Below are 21263 nucleotides of genomic sequence, written 5' to 3'. Positions count from 1 at the left end.
CCTGAGCTAGGTCTCAGATACATTTTCTGATGCTCACTGAGCTTTTCATGATGCTATATGTTCTCAAATGTGTGCATGATTGCTTTTTCTGTTATCTAAGGCTTAACACCAATACAAACAAAAAATTTGCTGTTCCTAAAGGACTATGCAATTTAGTTTGTAAATCAGAGTAGTCTTTGACCCTCCGATCTTTTTGAGAAATCAAGTTCTAAGTGCTTACTAGGACTCTTTTGTTGATGTGTATTTTTTTTTTTGGTTTTCCACCCGGTGTCCGGTACCCACATTGGAGCCCGACTAAATCCGGATTCGCGCCGGGAAATCCCACATTAGGGGTAAAGCACTCCCTAACAAAGGCGACTCCGTACCCAAGGGGGCTTGAACCCAAGACTTCTTGGTTAAGGATGAAGGAGTACTTACCACTCCACCACAATCCTTGTTGGTGTGCTTGTTCATTTGCAACTGTATTTGTTTTTAATGCAACTGAAATTTAGAGCTTTTGATGAGAGTTTAGTGCCTGTGGATAATATATTGATACAATACCTATCTCAAAGAAGGAAGAGGAAGAAAAGGTTGTTTTGTCTTGGCTTCCTAATATTGTAGTACTAAAACTGATTTGACCAGTTGACCTATAATAAAATATTATTGTGCTAATGCTTTGACCATTTATCCAGAGGAATTGGTGACTGGTTTATCTCGGGTATCCTGGGAGAAAATAGATGTCAGCTTTCACAGCAGCAGGAACAGATTTGCTGCACATAGTGTTATTCAGGTCTCCCTCTTTCTGTACTCCCCTAGCATTATCTCTCTCTCTATGCCTATCTCTCTCTCGCCTTAATACAAACAATTTCATCAATGCACAAAGCCTTTTTTAAAAATATATTTTGTTTTGGTTTGGACTTGTTAGAGAATTTCTATTATAAAGTACTTATATATTTAAGTTATTTTGACTTTTATTTTATTTTGTATGATGGGGATAAGAAATGAGCTTAAATGAAGAAGTGAGGGTTCATATAGCCGACCGCAACTTGTTTGGGACTGAAGCATAGTTGTTGTTGTTTTTTGTTCTCCTGGAATCACAGTCAGTTACATTTAATTTATGTTGATGAATCTGAATCACGTGCTCACTTTATCAACAAAAATCTGACAGCAACTCCTATTTTATTCCTGGGTGTTACTTGTTAAGTATTGATAGCAAAAGCATTCACTAGTCGTCCTGCGTAGACTAGGCATATTCTTTTTTTTTTGAAACTGGTAAATGTGTATTCCTCAGCATTAAGGACATGCTGGACACCATCAAAAAGTAGTTAGATAAAAAAAACAGCAACTAGAAAACAAGATACTTACAGAGATCTTAATAAATCTACAAACTGATCTATATCCTCTAAACCTACTTCTTTACACCAAAAGTGAAAGATATTATACAATTCCATTTAACTTTCTGGATGGAATTGGATCTATCTTCATAACACCTCCCATTTCTCTCTCTCCAAACTTTCCACCAGATGCATTGTGGGATGATCCTCCACCACTTCTTTTGACTTTTGCTGCCTCCTCTTTTCATCCAGCAACTAAGCAAATCTGCAGTATGCTCCGGCATAGTCCAGCTTGTCTTTGTTATGTTGAGAAATAGAGACCAAAGTTGTGCTGTAAAGGTGCAGTGCAAAAATAGATGACTGTTTGTTTCATTTGTCTCATTGCATAAGAAGCACCTGGAAACTATGATGGCCCCTTTTTTCTTCAAAACTTCTTGTGTCAGGCATGCTCTTTTAACCACCAACCAAGTAAAGCATTTTACCTTGGTTGGGGAGGGACTATTCCATAAGTTTCTCCATATTTTTGGTTGCCCTCTACACTGTACCCTTTCTTCCATTTTATAAACCCTTTTAACAGAGAATTGCCCATCAATATTGTGTTTCCATCTTAATGTATCTGGTTCACTAGGCATATTCTTTAGGTTTATTTGTGAGACTGCATATGCTTACCCACAAATTCACACTTGAAACAGGCATTCTTCCTCTTGTTCTTCCATCTTTTATTCTCTGAGATGCTTATAAATTTATTTATTTTTAAAAAAAGAAAAAAATAAATAAAATAGATTTTATAAGGAAAAAAAACAATACAGGTTTGAGCAGAGGGCGTGTGTGTGGTGCTCAAAATATGGAAGTTACTTGGATTAGATTGTCTATCACGTGCTTGAATAATGCCCTTTTGTGCACTATTTTTGAGGTTGGATAAAGTACCATTGTTGCTTTTGTCCTATATGTGCAAACCCAAATCAGGTGGATCCTTCCAGTGATCACATATACAAAACCAAACACACAAGGAGCCCTGCAACATTTTTTTTTTATGACAAGGGAAACCCTCAGTCGCTACCCTTTGGGTGCGCATAGGGTAGAAAAACCCCTCCTATGCAATAGCTCGCAAACCACACAGGAGAGGTAATCCACACTAGGCTCTCACACTAGGCAAGCCTGGTGCGATGCGACGAGCTCGACCCAGAAGGCAAACCCCTTGCTTTCGTTGGCAAGGGTTTCGAACTTGAGACCTCCAACATGGAAGTCCCAAGCCCAAACCATTGGGCCGCCCCGAAGGGTAAGGAGCCCTGCAACATAGTGCCTAGTTTGCTTGAAAGGATTGTAAATATCAGGTTACTGCCAAAATGTTGCAAAGTTTTCCAACCCATATAATAAAGTGTTAATTGTTCTTATCTTGGTAGGAAGCACTTTTGTCCACCACATAATGTTTTTGATGAGAGCTGTAGTGTATGTGATGATCAGAGTTGAGTTGTATAACCTGAAAATGTGTTGATATTTAGTATTTGGCCACTTCTACATATTTTTGGGACTACATAGCATCAGTGGCACATGTGCACAAATTTCTGAGTAAATATGTTTGTACTTTGGCAAGTTAGCTCTATAACTGATAGGGTACTTTATAGGCTTGGAGAGTGATGGTGGTTGGAACAAAGTGATGAAATTTCATGCCTAGATCTTCATAAGTGAGCTACGTTTATGCCTATTAGGTACTATACAGCATCAAGGGCACTTGTGCACAGATTGCCGAGTGATTTGGTTTGTATTGGTAATTTATTGACCTGGAGAGTGGTCATCGTGGGAAGAGAAATTTTGACACCCTTGTGACATGGTAATGAATTTTCTTCTGCAAGCTATCCATGGTTCATTTTTTTGGAAGTTTAAAACCAGTTATGCTAATATAGTATTAGTTGGTGGCTCAGTTTGGAATGCTTGGTGGACTGAATCTGGTGTTCGTAAGTAAGACTGATCTTAGGTCATCAATGTTGCTTATCAGGGGTTGACCGTGTCATTTACTTAAAAAATCCTGTAACTGAATGATGATCAGAGTATACAAAGGTCAAATCAGAAGGAAAAAAAAGGGGTCATTTGGCATGATATTGTGTTAGGGAAAAAGTGAGCGTTGGATCTGTTGTATTGCTTGACATTTTAAAATTCCCAGTACAATTTCTTGGAGTTTTATATTCTATGCCTCTATACTGTTTGAACAGAGCTTCAGACTTGACAATGTGTATATGTTCCTCAGATTTTATGTGCCTGCTTCAAAATTGAGATCCTTGTGTTGCCAATGATGTCACACATATTAAAAGAGATATTGTACTTGTAATTAAGGCTTTCCAGTCCTTCATGCTTATTAGTTAATATATTTAGAATGCTTGTTGCATTGCTTTAAGGGTTTAAGATCAATAGTGTGTATAATGCTCGTGGTATTGCTTGCTTATAGGTGAAGGATCACTACATGCATGCAGAAGGTGCTGATGTTGTCCAACATATAATAGATAATTTTCTTCTATAGAAGTCGATCAAATCTGAAGCACATTGGATCGTGGTGGAGAATGCTGAATTTACAAGGTAACCTTAGCTTGCGTCTACAGACTTGTTTCTTTTTCTTTTTCTTTCAAAAGATTTAGATGTTTTGCTTAGGAGCTCTGGTATAGTTTGTGTGATTTGTTTTGATTTACTTGGTTGCAGGTCAGAATTGTACTAGTGTCTTGTGATTACGACATTTAAGAAATTTATAGTAAGCAGTTTTGTTAACTCAATAATGTCCTAATGTAACCTTAAACCTGTTTCATTCTCAATGAAAAAACATTATTTTTCCATGTTAGAAGTAGTTATTACTTTTCTGTGGAGGTTGTTGGATATCATGCTCCAAAGTCCAAACCGTTTTCCCTCTCTTCCCCGATGTGCTATTACAGTAGGCCTGGACGAATTGGAGATACAAAGTTGTATGTGGATACAACTTAGGTTTTCACTTGCCTAACGAAGGAAAGCCGGGGGAGTTGCACATTTCTTATATTCATTTTTCAATCAGTTGTTGCTCCCGTAAGAGGGGGGTTATGTTCATTGAGTTGCTCGATCTAGAGTCGATGAAGTGAAGGCTTAGTAGTTTTTGTTCTGTTTTATACCGAACGATTTCCTAGGTCTTTTAAGGAGGACTGACAGCCCAAAGCAAAAATGATCCTTGCCTCAAAGCAGTCAGAGTTACCAAAGGGAGCATGATGGGGAAACGGTAAGGACGAGTAGAAGTAGGATTTATCATATTAAATTGAAAAAAGGTGTAACCAAGGGGTTCTTTTACACGAAAAAAATACTAAATTATAGAAGAGAAAGGTACTAAGCAGTTTCAAAGACTAATTCGTAAATGTAAGCTTGGCGAGTCTAGTGCAGGTCTCTATGAGATAAACTCATTTCCTTTTTGAGTTTTGATCCCATAACCTTTCTGACTCTCCTCTTCAAGAACCGGCAATTTTAATTTTCCGTACATGAATTAAATAACTTCATACATAGAATCGTCTACTATACGAACAATGGACGCACATGTATTTAGTATATCAAAATCACAATATAAATTTTTGATATGGTATGGTAATTCGGTATATACTATACCATTCCCACCCTTGGTCTTAGATCTTGAGAAATAATTTGAAGAATAAAAAATTAATGTTAAGAAAAAAAATTAATAAAAAAATATTTTTTCTTGATATATTAAAAGTGATGAGTAAAAATAAAAAAATATTTTTAAAATAAAAGTGAATAGAGTGAGCACCTCATTATAAACACAATTTTCATTTTCTAAAATGGATACGATAAAGAAAAGTAAAATAAAATGTGGGGAATTGGTGTGATGTGGTGTCCTGATTAGAACAACAACAATAATAACATATACAACAAAATTTCACAAAGTGGAGTCTGGTAAAAAAGTATATACAAGCTTTATTAATATCTCTTCGAGATAGAAATGTTGTTTTTAATCCATCGACTCAAGTAAATTAAAGGAACTATTAAAAATGATAATGGAGAGAAACATGACAACTAGTAGCAAAGTAGTGCAGAACATATTTGCAAGAAATCGTAACAATAACAACAACGTGCGATTACTTAAACAAAATAAATTACAAAAAGTATTAGATATCAAAAATTCAAAAACTACATGAATAGGCTAATACTACAATCGATACAATGTTTTGTACGGCTCCCAAGCCAAATACATAAATAAACTAGTAATAAGACAATTCTCAATTACCTAATACGCTTCTACCAACACTAACAATTATAATAACATAACTTGTGCAAAAAAGTGTTCTCACTCTGTTTATTTTTACCTATTAAATGTTTTATTTATCACTTTTGATATATAAAAATAGAATTATTTCTCCCTATTTTATTTTGAATATTAATATTATAATAAATACTTATATTAATATTATTTTGGCATGCAAAATCCAAAGCGGTAGAAAGGAGGGAGTGCATTTTTTTACACAAGGTTATGCCATTATTTTTTTTTATTTTTTTGGATAAAGTTAATGCCATTATTGTTATTAACGTTGAGAAATAAAAATGGCAAGTCAAATAAATGCAATATAGAGTTTTTACACTTTGCCCTGATCAAGTCAACCTCATCACGCCAGTTCCCACATTTCACTGCACTGTTGGTTGCTTCAATTCCCTCTCTCTTCCTCATTCACCTTCCACAGAGCAGCTATGGAGCTCTCGTTATGCAACTCTTCTTCACTTCGTTTTCCTCAAAATGATTTCCTTTCTCTCCATAATTGCTCAAGACCTGGATCGTTTCATACATTTTCCAACAAAAAATTGGCATCAAAATCAATTTCTCTATGGAGACCGTTGATTTGGCGCCAACCTCGTTTAGTTAAACTCAGAGCTCAAACCACTACCGAAAGCAATGCTAGTAGTGATAAACATGTCGATGACGATTTTATTGTAGAGGATGTTCCTCACTTGACCGATTTTCTTCCCGATTTACCGGTAATTTCCGAAATCCTGTAAAAATATAATTTGTACTACTTTGAAATTGCTTGTTGTTTCTACCTACTAGAAACGTCTCTTTCCCGATCTACGGAGTTGTATTTGGATGGATTGTTTCTGTAATATCCTTCAATTTGATTTTTCTCTTTCAAGCGTGTCATTTTGAATCTGTAGTATTAAATTAATGTTTCCTCTGGAAATCTAATGCTGCTAATGGTGTTTCTGGCTTAGTTCCAGATGTTAAAAGAAGGATAATACTTGTGATGGTATAAGATTATTTTCAGTTGTGATGTTTTTGGGATATAAGGTAGTATGATATATCCATCTGCCTATCTCAACTAGCTGGTGATGTGCATGTCACTATGTAAAATTATCCGTCTTTCTTTTCATGGTTTAATTGTTGGCAGCTCTTCTAGTGTCTACCTGAATTTTTGAGAACTATTATGCTTGTAGAGGTTATTTGAAAATTCTAAGAAGTGGTAACATAGTAATTGGGTGTTTGGCTGAGTTACCAAAGAAGTAGTATTAAAAAGTTTCTTGGTTATTGCTAATCCGGCATTTTTATTGCAGTCATATACTAATCCATTGAAAAAGAGCCAAGCTTATGCTATTGTCAAGTAAGTAAGAGTGCTTTATTTTTGTGAAACTTAAAAAATCTACAGTGTTCTGTCTGTGCCTTATCTTGTGAGAGTATTGCTGCTTAAAGTTCCAGATGGTTTATCTTGACACAGGAAAACTTTTGTTAGTCCAGAAGATATGGTGGCAAAGGAAGTATGTGGCCCTTTTATCTGTTCAGCTGTTCCCTTTATGCCTATTATGCCTTCTTTAGTTTAATTGCTAGTATGCATGTTTGGTTTTAGATCATCGTTCAGAAGGACAGCCCCAGGGGAATACATTTTCGGCGTGCAGGACCTCGAGAAAAGGTCTCACTTTGAATGTTAACCTATAATACTGGTGTTTTAAAAAATTTCATTCTAAAGATACTTTTGGTTTTAGGTTTTCTTTACACCGGAAGAAGTCCGTGCTTGTATTGTGACATGTGGTGGTTTATGCCCAGGAATCAATACAGTGATTCGTGAAATTGTATGTGGCTTAAAGAATATGTATGGAGTTGATGATGTACTTGGCATTCAGGTCAGTATAATGGGAACACAATTCTTGTGTTTTCATTCAATGTATAAATTTGGTCATTCATTTCCAAGAAAAAAGAAAAAAAAACAAAGATAAAGATTGCATAATATTATTGTTCTCTTTGAAACTCTTCATTGAATAAAATTGATTTTTTTCTGGTTTCTAGTGGTCAGGGAACACCGAACTGATATTGGCTGCTGGCTGTCAGTTTTACACGAATAGTACCAAAGTTTAGTTAATGTTTGTGAATCAAGTACCACTCTTTTTTTTTGGGGGGGGCGGGGGGAGGGGGGGTTAAACTTTGCCTCCATTGATCAATGAAGTACCACTCTTTTACCAAACATACGCCTATCCAATTACAATTTACTTTGGGCAGATTATGTGCTAATCAATGAAGGATTTTTGTCTTTGCAATACATCCAATACGCAGTACAAATGCAAAAATGACCGGATTTCAAATACCCCAAAGAAGATATGAGGTGCTTGGAAATGGTTGAAGTTGTCAAATAGGATGATTACTATGACTCTAACCCTTAGTAAGTATACCAAATAGAAATGACTAACTCAATGTTACTAGAGTTGCTTCACAAATGATGTATGTTACCAGATAGTCATTATGTTTGGAGCCTGAAGGTGAGTGTTGGGGAATAATATAGCTTTCTCTGTTAAGTCATTCTATGAAAATCATTTGAGTAGGGAGGAGGTTGCATTTTCATATAGCTCAATTTAGATCCCAAAGGTGCCGAAAAAAGGTGTGTTTCTTCATGTGGTTAGCAACTAGAGAGGTGATTCTGACAACAGAGAATATCAGGAAGTGGCTGGTCATTTGTGTTAGTTGGTGCTTCAAGTGCATGGAGGCGGGTAAACTGTCAATCATCTCCTTCTACATTGTCGTTTTGCCTTGAGGTTATGGTGGAATATACTTAATTTGTTTGGTATATCATGCAAGGCCAAGCACTGTTAAGGAGTTAATGTTCTGTTGGAATTGTGGGAGGAGGAGGACAAGGCACATGGCTGAAATGTTGCGCCACTAGCACTTTTGTGGGTTATTTGCAGAGAAAGAAATAAGAGTGCTTTTGTGGGGGTAGGGGTATAGATGGATTTTGTTAAGTTGAAGAGTACTCTTCTATCCCTTGTTTTCTCTTGATGCATCCATGAAGTTCCTTGTTGTATAGAGGATTGGGTGTCTTTTGTAAATAAAAAAAACCATGTATTTTGGTAGGTTCTCTAATTTTTGGTATGAATACATTTTGGCCCAAACATTAGTGAGATTTATTTACTTTATCAAAAAATTAAGGAGTCTGTTTGATTTTCGTTTGCTGGTCCAATTTCTTGCTCTTTTCTTGTGGTTTGGTGATGATGACGAAATACTAAATTTTCATTTGGTATTCTGAAATCTTAGAAAAATTATGAAGTTTTTATGTGAGCTTTGTTAATCTTATTTATTTGTCTGTTTCTGTTGGAGCAGTCTATCAGAGATCCTACCGTCAATATCTTGTATTTCTACATGTTTGTCGTAGTTTCTGCGCCTAGAGGCTTTAATACTATTTCTATATTTCCAGGGAGGTTACAGTGGGTTTTACTCAAAAAATACCCTGAACTTGACAACAAAAGTCGTTAATGATATTCATAAACGTGGTGGAACCTTTCTTCAAACATCTAGAGGAGGTCATGATACTAAAAAGATTGTTGACAACATTCAAGACCGTGGAATAAATCAGGTATTGTTACTTGTCCTCCAAAAAGAAAAAAGACTGGTGTATTGTACCCATCTGTGATGTCAAACCTGGAAGTTTAGTACAACCTGACAGTGTTTAGTTGCTTTCTTCATTTTTGAGTTCTAGGTATACATAATTGGAGGGGATGGAACTCAAAAAGGGGCTGCTGCAATCTACAAGGTGTTTGTACTATGCTATTTTCTCTTCCTCAATTAGTTTCTAACTATTGAAACTATTATTCTTAAATAACTCTAAGATTGCATCTATATGTTTGCCAAGGAAGTTGAAAAACGTGGTATTAAGGTAGCTGTTGCTGGGATTCCCAAGACAATTGATAATGATATCGCGGTAAGTAATGCCAACTAAAGTGTGATGTTTATCTTGTACTATTTCTGTTTGCTGATGAACACTTAAGTTGTGCTGCTTGTTGCCTCAGGGTGATCTGTTTTGTCTTATAAGTTTAAGTCATGATTTATGCCATACATTGAGGAAACAGGGAAAAACGTAAGGAAACAAAAGTTCTGCTCAAATACTTATACCATATGTGAACTGGAGCTTAGTTTCTGTTCAACATGGAATGACTTAGTCATTCAGAATTTAGATTGATACATCTACAATTCTTTTGTATTTCCCTGTTTGTTTTACCTGTTTGTTTGTCCAAGAGCCAATCAAATCAAAGAAGATTTGTTGGGTAATAAATAGTAGAAGCAAGTTGATATATCTCAAGAGAATTTCCAGTAAAATTTGTTTACATGCTTCTAAAATATTCCTTTATAATGAGTGCAAACTTCTAAAATTCTCTCACATGGAAGTTTATATATTTGACCTAGAAGCATAAATAGGACACAACAACTACATTGATACTCATGTTTTAAACAATTTCCTGTACAATGTTTGGAAACATAAAAAGGGCATGACAAGAGACGTACACATGATTTTTGTCAGCTGCCTTACACATGATTTTTGCCAGCTACCTGTGCTAGATTTCTCCTTCGTTTAATATGAGAACTAGAAAACCTCCGAAGTCTTGTATGATGTGCTAAAAATTTCCCCTCTCTCTTTTCCTGATGTGGATGGTTTGGTGAATTAGCAGATGTGCATTCCGTGGAAAAAAATTCAAAGAAAAATGTAACTGTTTAAGAGATTGTGTGAATGAAACATTTGAAAATAAGAACTTACTAAGCACGGCTAATTCACATTTTCTCTTACCCCACTGCACAAGCTAATTTCAGACTTCACATGGAGTATTACTTTTATGTTGCCGAGATTATGTTTGGAGGGATCTATCTGAAAGCTCCCTGAAGCGTTTCCTAGTAATTTTCCCCTTCAAATAGATGGTAGTCTCAGGGCCTGCATGAGAGATAGTTACTTTATGTGCTTTCACTTTATGCATTTTTTAATTTATCCTAGCTGGGGATTTTTAAAACGCTTGAACACATGAAAGAACCTAGATGACACTCTTAAACATATCAAATCATCGGACTTTCCACATTGAAAAACTTCTCGTATGCATTTCAGCAGGGTTGTGTCCAATTTTTTATTCTTACAATGTCATGTAGGTGATAGACAAATCTTTTGGCTTTGATACTGCTGTGGAAGAAGCTCAGAGGGCCATTAATGCTGCCCATGTAGAGGCAGAAAGCGTGCAGAATGGAGTTGGTATAGTAAAGCTTATGGGAAGATACAGTGGTAAGTAGCTTGATTGATGTAATAGGCGATGTTCCTTGTACCCTCATTTCTTGTCATCTTGAATTCTTATGTATCTATGAAACATCTCTGTTAAACATTTCCTCTTTTGGTTCTGCAGGATTCATTGCAATGCTTGCAACTTTAGGTAACCGTGATGTGGTAAGACCTTGGCAATGGAGTTTTAATATTTTTATATTTCAAATTCAATAGGTATATGATATCTGATATCGCATGTCTACAGAAGACTAAGTGATCTGGGGAAACGCCAAAAAGATTGAGATTGACGGCATAGGTTACAAATTGGGGTATTGCGGATTAGATGATTTAGATGGAGTTGATCATTGCACAACCAGGACTTAAATAATAAAGTTTTAGAAGTAAAGAGATATTGGTGATAGGGTTATTTAATTAAGACTAGGGTGAGGAAATGAAACAATCAACATCACTAGTGTCTCTTGAGAGGGATTCTCTTTCTCAAGATTTTGTGGGTTAAAAGATCAAATAGCACATCCAATTTACTATAATGACAGTCCAGGTAGATGAAGTACAAAAAAAGTTGGGTTCAACTACCTTTATTTTACTTTCAAGAGTAGAGGGTCTCGAATCTCACAACTTGTAACTCCACCTACTTTTCTCATGCCAGAGTGATCAATTGTTGCTTGAGAGTGATTAGCGGATATCAAATGAATCACAACACGCAACTGTGAGAGGTATAAACACAAGAAAAATACTATTAAGATTATCCTGAACTGTATACTGAGCCCTATTTATACTCTATTCTACACAACACATAATACGCCATTTCCAATGTAGGACACTAAGTCTACTATATACAGTAACTATCTTACGCTCCCCCTGAAGATCGTGTGTCATATGTAAAGAGCTTGTTACAGATGTAACTAAAACGAGGACTGGTGGGACTTGAGGAAAATATGCGGAAGCTGGTCATTTGGCTTCACAAATGTTATAACAATATTTCCCGAGAGTATCTTTTTTATAATAAAGTGACAGTCAATCTCAACGTGCTTAGTCCTTTCACGAAATGCTGAATTTGAATCAATATGAAGGGCCACTTGATTATAATACATAAGTTCCACTTCCATCTGAATGATCTCTCCAAACTTCAATTCTCTGAGCAACTATTTGGTTCAAATTAACTATCAAGTTGCTACAACCATTTCTCAATATTCTGCTTCTACATTAAATCGAGCAACTACATTTTTTTTAGCACCAAATTACATCCTACTAAAACACAATATCCTAACATAGAATGTCTATCAGAAGGTTATCACGTCTAATCAATGTCTGTATACCCAACAATCTGCTGTGACCTTGATCCTCGCAAAGTAGTTCTTTGTTTGGAGCTAACTTTATATATCATAAAATGCTGACAATCGCATCCCAATGACTATCACAAGGAAAATCCATAAACTGACTTACAACACTCATAGGAAAAGATATGTTGGCTCTAGTCATTGTGAGGTAATTCAACTTAGATACCAACTGCCTATATCTTTCAGGATCACTATGCGGCTTCCCTGTCCTAGCAAGAGTTTAGCATTCGGATCCATTTGTGTCAATGTGTCTACATTCCGTTGTTCTTGTCTCTTCAAGAATGTCTAAGGCATACTTTCATTGTGAAATAACAATGCCTGAACTGGACTGAGGCGATCTCATTACCTAGAAAAATCTTCAGTTTGTTGAGATCTGTAGTCCAGAAAGTTATGTTGCTTCAAATTAGTAATATCATCCTGATCATTTGCGGTAATAAAAATATCGTCAACATAAACAACCAAATAAATACACAGTTTTGGAGCACAATGCTGCTAAAACACAGTGTGATCTACTTCACTTTGAGTCATGCCAAACACTAATGGTTATGTTGAACTTACCAAATGAGGCTCGAGGAGATTGCTTTAGGCCATAGAGCGACTGACACAATGGACATACAACGCCACTAGACTCTCGTTAAGCAACAAAACTAGGTGGTTGCTCTATATAAACTTCATCCTCAAGATCACCATAGGCAAAAACATTCTTAATGTCCAACTGACAAAGTGACTGATGACAAACAAGAACTATAGATAGAAAGAGGCGGACATATGCTATTTTTTAGATATAGGAGAGAAAGTATCATTGTAATCAAGACCAAATATCTGAGTATATCCTTTGGCAACAAGATGGGCCTTAAGCCGATTGATATGGCCGTTTGCACCAACTATGACTGCATAAATCCTACGACAACCAACAATAGGAAGAGTGTTTCGGAATTACAAAATATACTAGGGATAAAAACGTGAAAGGCTTGGTCAAAGTAAAAGTGCTTATAAGCTGCAAAATCATAAGTTGGGGTGATCAACTTATGACTTTTGGCTTATTTTAACTTGAAAACACTTAGCTTATGAACACTTTTGATGTTTACCAAATGCTAGATAAGCCAAAAAATGTTTATAAGGTAGTTTGGCCAGCTTAAAAACTTAAGTCAAATACTCTCTAAAGCTAAAAATTTAGAGGATATGGATACTTTGGTATGGGAGATCCCAATTAAACACTCATTTCTTTGTCGAATGGAATGACAATGTACTTCTATAATCTATACCATGCATTCTTTCATAAAATTTTGGGTTTGAAGCGATGTGCATTGCAACTTGGTTGTCATAGATCAATTGCATTAGTGCATCTTACTCCACAAATAACTCTTTGCGAACCTACTTCACCCATACAAACTCACATGTAACCAAAACCATTGCTTAGTATTCAACCTTTGCAGATTGAAGCAATAGCCGTCAACTTAGGGTTGCATTCCCTAAATTTTTGGCTTGTTAAAAAAAATAAAGAACTAAAGCATCCCAGGATGAAGTGGATTGAGAACCATGAGGTCATACGTTCAAATTTTAGTGGAGGCGAAACACTAGGTGATTTCTTCCCATTTGTCTAAGCCTTGGTGGATAGAGTTATCCAGTACTTGTGTTGGTGAAGATAACATGTATCTCATGGAATTAATCGAGGTGCACACAAGTTGGTGTGGACACTACAGTAATTGAAATAAAATGATAAAGAACTAAAAAGAAAAAAAAATTAAGAGAAGGACTTGATACCCTCGTCCTGATACTATGTAAAGAAAGAAGAGATACGAGATTAAATTTATTGTTTGGTTATTTTCTGAAGCATGTTGGAATTTAAATAGCGTTTAAAAGTAATCCAAGAAATAGAAAAAGATAGTAATTCCTATGCCTAATTACACAATTGCAGGGATTCTAAACCTTTGCAACATTCCCAAGGTACGATTCTAGCCATATTTACAATTTCCTAATATTTGACATTCTTAACATCATGATAATCAAAATAGAATAGAGAAGTCATTCCTGCGACTTTCTTGCAAAACCAATTTGTCTATTTCTATTGGAGGAAGGGGGGAGCTTGCTCAAATGTTACTGCAACACAAGGGCAAAGATAGGAAGTACTTTGGTTGAATAAGAAATTATATAATATATGTTGAGACTTGAACCAGCATCAATATTATGGATCATATAATAAACATCTGTATCATGTCCAATGATATCTGTCTTTTTTCAGTTTGCACATGTTCGTAGTATATGCTATGCAGTTCACAGTATCTTCGTTAAACTGAAATCTAAGGGTAGCATACTTAAAAAAAATGGAATCTAAGGTGAATCTTTTATGTGATTTTTACTTTACATAGTACTTGATTATATTCATTTAATAATGTCTTAATTGTGCCAGGACTGTTGCTTGATCCCAGAGTCCCCATTTTACTTAGAAGGTCCAGGTGGGCTCTATGAATATGTTGAACAGCAGCTCAAAGAAAATAGGCATGTGTTAATTGTATTAGCAGAAGGTGCTGGGCAGGAATATGTTGCTCAAAGTATGCAAGCATTTCAAGAGAAAGATGCATCTGGAAATAGGCTACTCCTAGATGTCGGTCTTTGGTTAACACAACATATTAAGGTATAATCCGAGTGTCTTCCTCCATATCGCCGTTGGAGAGTTCCGCTGATAACTTGAATCTTGGTGTTTGTCTTTATATTATTTTTCTTGGTTTTATTCTTTCTGAACTTGGATCTGTAAGATGGCTCAAGCATTTCATAGCGCTTGGTTTTTAAGATGATCAGCCCAATTGCATGTGCATACGTCACATCCAGCTTAATGTTGAGCTACTTATGCCTTATAAACACTATTAACAGATTCCCTTTTATATAGATTGTTTTGTCAGGATGTACAATTTAAGACCCAAAACAATTTTAGTAGTGTATCTTCTTCCTTGTTCCCACTCTTGGAGTAGAGCTATTGCTCTGATTGGATGTTTTGTGCTGTTTGTTACTCTACTGGAACTGAATCACTTTGAATTTATGAGATCATGTAATCCCAAAGGAAATATGTGGATTGCTAGATGAGTGGTTCAATTGATTTTTTACAACAAACCAGTTGAATATTCAACTGTCCATGCCTAGGAAACTCTTTTTATGGTGAATTGTCTCTTCATCTGATATTACCTTATGTACAGGACCTGTGATTAGATACATGAAACACTTTATCTGGTGTCTTTTCCTTTCTTGATTACTTACTCTTCAAATGCCATTTTTGTTTGATGTTACAGGATCATTTCACAAATGTACGGAAGATGACAATAAATATGAAATACATAGGTACTTCCTGTTTCTTTGGATCTTGTCTCGGGCATATGATGTATGCTGGTTAAGTAATTTACAGTGTTATGCATCCCCTATTTGCTTATTGTCGAAATGTTAGTTCCTCCAATATCCCAAATTTATCACCTTTGTTTGAATTGGATGGATTTCAGAATAGGTTGAAACTATGTAGTACATACAGTAAAGAAAGCAAGGTGAAAACTAGAATTGAAGGAACTCTTTGATGACCTTGAGAAGTTGAGGAATAGGAGTCAATAGGGTGGATCCATGTAGTGATGTAGAAGGGTGGGGGTGCACTAGCACCCAGGCACTTGGCTAAAATCTCTTGTATGTATAGATATTTTCCAAAAAAATCAAATATAAAGAATGGGTGGCACCCGAACTCACATGGAATGGAGATCGTAGCTGCATTGGTTAAGCATGCGGGTTCCACCCGCTTGACCAGAGTTCGAATCTGTCCAAGTAAACATAGGCCTAATTTGCATTTTTTTATGACAAGGGAACCCGCAACCTCTACCCTTCGGGTGCGCACATGGTAAACCCTGCTCCAGTGTAATATCCCGCAAACCACACAAGGAAGGCAATTTATCTTTGCTCCCATCTTTCTTTGCTCAGTCAGCCTCATTGTTTTCTTCATTTATTTAAATAGGATGATTCTTCCCCCTCCTACTTTGCTTTAAAAATCATATTCCTTTAACTTTAAACAGTTTACATCTCTGCATTGACATTTACAATCCCCCTCTTATGTAATGTGCATTTTTTATAAATCATATGGAATGTCTGTTGAATCTTATTTTTTGCTCTCAATGTTTAGCAATAAATAAACGTTGATTGCTCTCAATGTTTAGCAAGGGTGTGGCCTAGTGTTGAGAATCCTGATGTCTCGGGTTCAAAACTCAGCGGAGACAAAAAACACTAGGTGATTATTCCCATCTGTCCTAGCCTCCTGTTGCTGGTGGGAGGTGGCAGGTATCCTGTGGAATTAGTCGAGGTGCCCGAACACCATGCTCATCAAAAATAAATAAAATCGGTCAGCAACATGGCAAAGACTTATTCATGCTAGTTCATATACTTTTTTCACACTATGATAACTGTTCATTTTATAGGTAGAAAACTATAATATTTATGATTAAAATTTGTTCATTGATGGAAAGGGTGCATTTCCCTTACAGAATGAAGTTGATTTACCTTGTGTTCTTGAAGAATTATGAATAGGTTGCAATTTTCTTGTGACTATGATATAAGTTCATTATCTCTTAATTGAAGGGGTGTAATTGCCTATTTCAAAAGGCTACTTTTCCTTTTTTTTTTTTTTTTTTTTTTTAATTTTTTTTTTTTTTTTTTTTTTTTTAATGTTTCTTCATGATATTATTCTGTCAAATTTGAATCAAGAGAGCTAGGTCGAGTTGGACCTAGCCTATTTTATTTGGTGATCACGTGGTTTATTTGTGAACCAAAATTTGTTTAAACTGAACCGAATTAACCCAAAATGGATTGAACTGACCGAATGTACCCCACTCCCAAAATTCCACCTCAGTCGCTAGTGGTAGGTTTGTGTAAAATATAGTGGCACTCATAACCTTCAGATGCTGGATAGGCCCCAACATAACTAAATATAGTATGATATTATAAATTGAGGACGATACTTTCATTTGACGAAGGTGATTATCATTTTGCTACAGACTGAAAAGGGAGTGAGAAAGTCTTTTTGACAAAGGAAGTCTTCCCTATATTACTCTGCCTGTGAAGTAGTTTGGAAAATTGCAAAACAGGGAGCATAAAAAATAAGAAAAAATGAGAGACCAAACGATTGTGCTAGTTGTTTAATGATTAATCAGTCTCTTTGGTTACTTTCTTGGCATTGTTCTTCTGTCAGTTTGAGAAGAAAAAAAGAGAGCATAGAGGGAAGTAAGATTGTTTGGAAATTTTCAAAAGAAGTTATTTGATAAAACAGCAATATGAAGTTTGAGGAGTTGTCACTGACAAATTCATTTCTAAACTCTCTGTGGTTGATACACAGAATTTCCATCTTCAGCTTGAGGATCAAACAATTACATTATAAGCAGAAGATGACACTTAATAGTGTTGCCTCTATGTTCAACCTTTGACAAAACTATTAGTTATGTTACAGTGTTAAGATACTTTTGTTGAATGATACGTTTAGGTGTTTGGTCCTTTTCTATGGAAGTTTAGAAAACTGAAGCATGAAAGTGTTTTACTTTCAGACATTCTTTCTTGATAGTATTCTGAGGTTGAATTATCAAAACTAGTAATGAGAGTAGGTTTCACATAAGTTGCTCAAACTTGGGTGCGGATCTAGAGGTCGAATCCTTCATGATCTAATTTTTAAGATTTCCATGTATGGATACGGATGCGGGGATTCGCCTAAATATAATTAAAATATCTAAAAATAGAGTTATAAAACCTAAATTATGAGATATTATGTGGAGAAATTTAGGAGAATCTTGGAAGGAGATTAAAGGCAAATGAGTGACATATAAATTTCTATATAAAAGGTATTCCATTTTCTTCAATTTCACCTTAGCTTTTGTATTGATTATAGAAATCATTAAAACTGTTCAGACTTTCTCCATCGATTGTGATCGAAGTACCCAAAATCGGTTGACCAAATCGGACACGGATCCCACACCCATGTCGTCTCGACACGGGTGTGGCACCAAAAGTGAAGAGTCCGAGCAACTTAGGGTTTCATTAATTTGTTTGTGCAAACAATTTGTTGTTATTGCTTTATGTTTTTTGAATGTCTTAAGCTATATGATTCCCTAAACTCCTATATGTCAGTCAATTGTTGTTCATATTATGTTCTGCACTCATTTGTTATCGACAGACCCTACATACATGATTCGAGCAATTCCAAGCAATGCATCAGATAACATCTACTGTACACTTCTTGCACAAAGTGCTGTCCATGGAGCGATGGCTGGATTCACAGGCTTCACAGTTGGACCTGTAAACAGCAGACATGCTTATATTCCAATTAATGTAAGCCTATTTGTGCATTTATTAATTTGTTGAATTGAAGTTAATTGATCGAAGTAGATTGGATAAAAAGAGGATCATTTATGACAGGCACCAACTAATTTAGAATTGATACATATTTTATAAGTCAAAGTTATTGATGTATGTTGTCTGTGTAAAGTATGCTAGTTAGCAACATATATAAGTTTCTGCTTGAACTGGTCGAGGAAATTTATCAACCTAGCACTTTGCCATCCACTGATTCTTCTCATTGAATAATCTATACTTCTAACTTGGATCATATTACTTTGTCAATCAAAACCAGTGAAGCTTTTTCACCAACTTAATGAGGTATATAATCCTCTGTATGGTATGCGGATGATTATCATCCTTGGTATAGGAGATCTTAGAAATTTAGCTGCAGTTGCTTGTGGAATTAAAGAGGCATTTGAAGCTTGTGTGCAGATCATTTATGATTGAGTTTGCTAGTGGACATTTAAGAGTTGTTATTCCCATATTACTTTTTTTCTTTTCTTTTTTTGAATAATTTTGATGATTTTGTGAATGCTTTTATCCTGGTCAACCGTGTCTCCATGAAGATCTAATGTTTATGCCCTGATGTTTGATTGCAGCGTGTCACTGAGACTACAAACACCGTGAACATGACAGGCAGGATGTGGGCACGACTTCTTGCCTCTACTAATCAACCAAGCTTCGTTAATCATCAGACTGTGAGAGAAAGAGTTGATAAAGAAACTATTGATGCAATTAACAATATGAAGATTAATTCCACATAGATTTCATCATCCTGTAATCTCTCTCCGTAAGCATTTTTAACCAGATATTGATTTCAAGCCTAATTTGTTGGGAGCTGCAGTTTCCCAGTTATTGGACAGTTGTCTCCGCACATCCAATACCTTTGTCTTTTTTGTTTTAATTTTTTTAAAACTATTTTAGGGTAGGAAAAGATTATTCAATGTAGAGGAGCACTTATGGGAAGATTATAGTCTGCTTTTTGATGTTTCTTACGAACTTGACACTTTCTGAGCTGGAATCAATGAGGTGTGTCTTATATGAGGTGCTTTTCAGTCATTTATTTTCTATATTTGATTTCATTTCCCCAGTCCTCACTTATGGGATTATACTGGGGTGTGTTGTCTATATTTGAATTCATTCTCTGAAATCTTGATGAACAGAAATTGAGACGTGTTTTTATAATTCATCATGTGCCATTGGAAGAGTGATGACAAGTGATATGCCCATTTTAGGTTGGAGTGTTTTTTTATGGAAAAGCAAATATAATCTTGAACAAAATGTCTAACCTTTGGTAACATCTGGATGAGACTATATACAAAACTTGAGGTAATTTGGAGTCAAAATTCAGGGCTATACTCAACCTGGAAAACGTTGTTGCAACAATGATATCACTGTATATCATGCATAGATTTTGGTTGAATACGTACACATATACATGATAACATGAAATACACATCTCTACATGAAAGATATATATACATATATTGTTAAAGAATGACAAGTCTCACATTGTTAGTTAATAAGATGTGTGGATTCTTTATAAGGCTTGAATAATCTTTCTTCTTTTGAGCTAGTTTTTGGGGTCTTGCGTATATCTTTTCATTCAACGACAAACATGACATACAATGCATATACAATGTCTTGTGTATGCCAAGTATGTATATACTTGACAAATAATAATAAACGTACACGAGGAGAAGAAGTTATGAACGAAAACAAGAAATTCTGATGAAGAAAAAATAGATAGAGGTTTGATTTTTTTTCAATTGAATTGTTCCAATGTGTAAATATTGTATAAACAATGTTTATGAATATATATATATATACACTTCCAATACATAGTTATATATATATATATAATAATAATAAACTATTTATACAATAACAATACATTATAGATGTATATATTACATAACTATTTTACAATATCAATAAATTACATAGATATATGCAATTATTTTGTTAAAGAAATTTTTGTTACCTGTTCAATTATGTAAGGATGTATAGTATTGGGAAAAAATAGCTTTTGAACATAGTACACCCATAAGGGGTGCTTTCAACAATCAGTATTCAAGTTATAATTGCTATGCGTTTCCGCAAAAGAGGAAAACTATTATGTCTCCTAGTTAAGTTCAATCATAATATTATTTGGTGGTATACGATATGTATATGTATTTTAGAACTCCTTCTAACAACTTATGCATTTTGTTATTATTTCCAATCGGATGATTCAATAATCCAACTAGTAGAGAATTATAATGGATCGGTTTTTTTATTTCCATTGGAGATTAGGAATAGATGGACTTTCTAGCCGAGACATACCTCCCGCTAAAGAACACTATTGACAATGGGTCCGGGAGGCCCTAAAAAAAAGCGATAGAGCAAGAAAGAAAGAAAGAAAGAAAGGATAAAAACATCACGGGCCGCACACAAAAGAAGAGAGAGGATAGCCAAAATTATATTGAGGCCGCAGCAGCAAGAAAACAACAAGAGCACATCTTCCCAACGAAGCAGCCTTCTGCACTACAATACATGTTCAATTATTATTTTATCTAAAAATATCTTTAGATAAGCACCTTTTGCTAAAATTTATAAATTTATCGATATTTTATAAACTAAATCACCTAAAGATATCAAATCGTAATTATCCAATAATCAATGTAGGCCATGTAAAGAATTTAGAGACAACAACTTCGCAACTTGTTTGAAAAAAGAACCCCCCCACCCCCACCCCCACC

General features: G+C 35.3%; 2 protein-coding genes across 3 annotated transcripts in view; both read left to right on the top strand.

The window, feature by feature from the left end:
- The window catches only part of LOC102586417 (putative lipase YOR059C), an 8758-nt gene extending 4618 nt beyond the window's left edge, over window positions 1-4140 (top strand). The window contains exons 9-11 of one of the 2 annotated variants that reach the window (XM_006358161.2): window positions 672-769; window positions 3757-3884; window positions 4005-4140. In XM_006358161.2, the coding sequence (XP_006358223.1) occupies window positions 672-769; window positions 3757-3828 (170 nt within the window). In that variant the 3' untranslated portion in view covers window positions 3829-3884; window positions 4005-4140. Of the gene's footprint in view, window positions 1-671; window positions 770-3756; window positions 3885-4004 lie in introns of those variants that run through there. The other variant, XM_015313867.1, reaches the window with a different exon arrangement.
- Window positions 4141-5901: 1761 nt separating this feature from the next.
- Window positions 5902-19566, top strand: LOC102586088 (ATP-dependent 6-phosphofructokinase 4, chloroplastic). The gene is made up of 14 exons (XM_006358160.2): window positions 5902-6302; window positions 6873-6919; window positions 7034-7073; window positions 7163-7225; window positions 7299-7436; window positions 8996-9154; window positions 9278-9331; window positions 9431-9499; window positions 10711-10840; window positions 10959-10999; window positions 14585-14809; window positions 15459-15507; window positions 18359-18513; window positions 19122-19566. Exons 1-14 carry the CDS (start codon window positions 6018-6020, stop codon window positions 19284-19286), a joined length of 1620 nt encoding a protein of 539 aa, XP_006358222.1. The 5' UTR covers window positions 5902-6017; the 3' UTR covers window positions 19287-19566.
- Window positions 19567-21263: the final 1697 nt, after the last annotated feature.

Source organism: Solanum tuberosum, unplaced genomic scaffold, assembly GCF_000226075.1.
Source record: "Solanum tuberosum cultivar DM 1-3 516 R44 unplaced genomic scaffold, SolTub_3.0 scf00271, whole genome shotgun sequence".
Lineage (NCBI taxonomy): Eukaryota > Viridiplantae > Streptophyta > Magnoliopsida > Solanales > Solanaceae > Solanum > Solanum tuberosum.
Note: the sequence above shows the minus strand (reverse complement) of the source record. Positions and strands in the feature narration are given on the sequence as shown.